The sequence below is a fragment of the Salvelinus namaycush genome, chromosome 15, assembly GCF_016432855.1.
Source record: "Salvelinus namaycush isolate Seneca chromosome 15, SaNama_1.0, whole genome shotgun sequence".
NCBI classification, from domain to species: Eukaryota; Metazoa; Chordata; class Actinopteri; order Salmoniformes; family Salmonidae; genus Salvelinus; species Salvelinus namaycush.
In genome coordinates, this window is record NC_052321.1 from 16,409,802 (window position 1) to 16,411,945 (window position 2,144).

The following is a 2,144-nucleotide window of genomic DNA, read 5'->3' on the forward strand; positions in this document are numbered from 1 at the left end:
CGCTATGGGGAAACCAGACCCTGGTCATCCAGAATCACAACACACGGACTTCAGCCCCATTGAAGTGTGCACATCATTTTCGTGATGTTGTCAGCTAACCATTTACACACCCACACCATTCCAAAACAACATTTGTTTTTTAACATACTTAATTACCGTTTTTTGGAACGAAAACTTCGTCACTCATATTGTTATTATAGGTCATATTTCATAGAAATCTGGAAACATTGTACAGTTACTAAAATAAAGTGTAATGTGAAACTAGAAAATGTCAAATGATTATAACATGATTAATACACATGGGATATGGTGGAACAATAAGAATACTTTTTAGGTTAACACAAGTAGAATCTAATAATTTTATTCCAACTACAGTTACCTTGTGTATATATTGCCTTTTGTCTGACAAACTTCACTAACTCAATGAGTTGGTGGCAAAGATCTAATCCAAACTCAAGTTAGTGGCACCACCTGCTGGCCAGCATAGAAAAAGACAGGAGAGGGTTTACTAAAGGTCAGGATCACTGCTGGAGGACATACAAAAATATAGCTGATGCTTTCCATATTTTTATTACATGAGCAAGACTTATCAAGGCATAACCCACAACTCTTGAGCATTTACGTGGCCTCAGATAATACTCCCAAGTTTAGAATATTAACCTCATTTAGTAAAACTCAAAAGGATGGACGACGCCATAATAGTTCCTGTCTATCATAGATGTGAAGTCATGAATGAGTAGTACACAAGGAGAACATTTCCATGCTATTTTCAGGTCTTGGTTAGTCTCAACAGTCTTTGTATGTCAGGCTCGATGTTGATAGTCTCAAATTTTTTGCTATAACGTTTAAAGGGCTCTCCCTCTGGCCCAACCAGGAATTTCTCAAAATTCCAAGAGATGTCTGTCCTGCTGATGGGACTCCAGATGAGGAATTTAGGATCCTGGATGAGGGTGTGTGGATCATCATCAGGATAGGGAAGTTTGTCTTTCAAATAGGCAAAGACAGGGTGAGTGTTGGTTCCATTCACGTCACACTTCTCAAAGACAGTGAAGCCAGGCTGGTAGCCATCTCCTGGACGCACATACTTCAATGAGTTCAGGATCTCCCCATTTGAACAGTTCTCCTGTAAAACATGCAACATTCTCATCTGACATGAATCATTAAACAAATCACCCGATACCTGTAAATTAACAGAATATTTTACTAGATTAGCTTGTTTTCATTGGTTATGTGGTTCAGTGAAATCAAAGGCCACAATGTCGCATACTGACCTGGTAGCCAAACTGATTGCAGGGGAAGCCCAGGACCACTAGCCGGTGAGGGTACTTGCTCTGGAGCAAGTTGAGCTGGCTGTAGTCCCGGGTGGTTGTCCCTCAGAGCGATGCCACATTCTCAATGAGGACCACCCGCCCTCGAAACACATTGAAGTCTACTGAATCCCCCTCCAGGGTCGTGGCCTTCAGATCATAGAAGGTCTTCGCGATGAACGTCATGGTCCTGTTCTGTAGTTACTGGCAGTAGTGAGGACCAGTGTGTCTGTGTGTAATACCACCTCAGGTCACCTGACTTCAGACATGTGCCTGCCTTACCTGGGTTTCAAATATCTCTGCAGTAAAATGATACCCACCTGACATACAATACTGTCACACACAAAGGTAGATAGGCTCATATCTCAGCTTGTAAACTTGCACAGAACAGTATGAACGGGGTCATGATAAATTACATCTATGGTTATTCGTTGCATGGTTTGTTAAAATAGCATCATTTTAAAAACAAGATTACTTGCATACTAAATACCTAATAGTTTTTTATACAAATTACATGTTATACGTCTTCATATTGGCCAAATACACCTAGCGGTTTTACAGTCAGACTCTTGTCTGTGAATCTGATCTAGTAACAATGTATTCCACAGTATCTAAACATTTACCAGAGATGTAATGTACAGTAAAATACATTATGCTTGTATTTGGCTCCTGAGTGGCGCAACAGTCGAAGGCACTGCATCTCAGTGCAAGAGGCATCACTACAGTCCCTGGTTTGAATCCAGGCTGTATCACATCCGGCTGTGATTGAGAGTCCCGTAGTGCAGCGCACAGTTGGCCCAGCATCGTCCGGCTTTGGCCGTCATTATAAATAAGAAT

The 2,144-nt window shown here is 41.2% G+C and overlaps 1 protein-coding gene across 1 annotated transcript; it reads right to left on the reverse strand.

Annotated features, from left to right (window-relative positions):
* Window positions 1–560: 560 nt before the first annotated feature.
* LOC120059844 (glutathione peroxidase 2-like) lies at window positions 561–1,891 on the reverse strand. The gene is made up of 2 exons (XM_039008894.1): window positions 1,272–1,891; window positions 561–1,123 (listed from the first exon to the last, which is right to left on the reverse strand). The coding sequence occupies exons 1-2, from the start codon at window positions 1,491–1,493 to the stop codon at window positions 770–772; spliced, it is 576 nt and encodes a 191-aa protein (XP_038864822.1). The 5' UTR covers window positions 1,494–1,891; the 3' UTR covers window positions 561–769.
* Window positions 1,892–2,144: the final 253 nt, after the last annotated feature.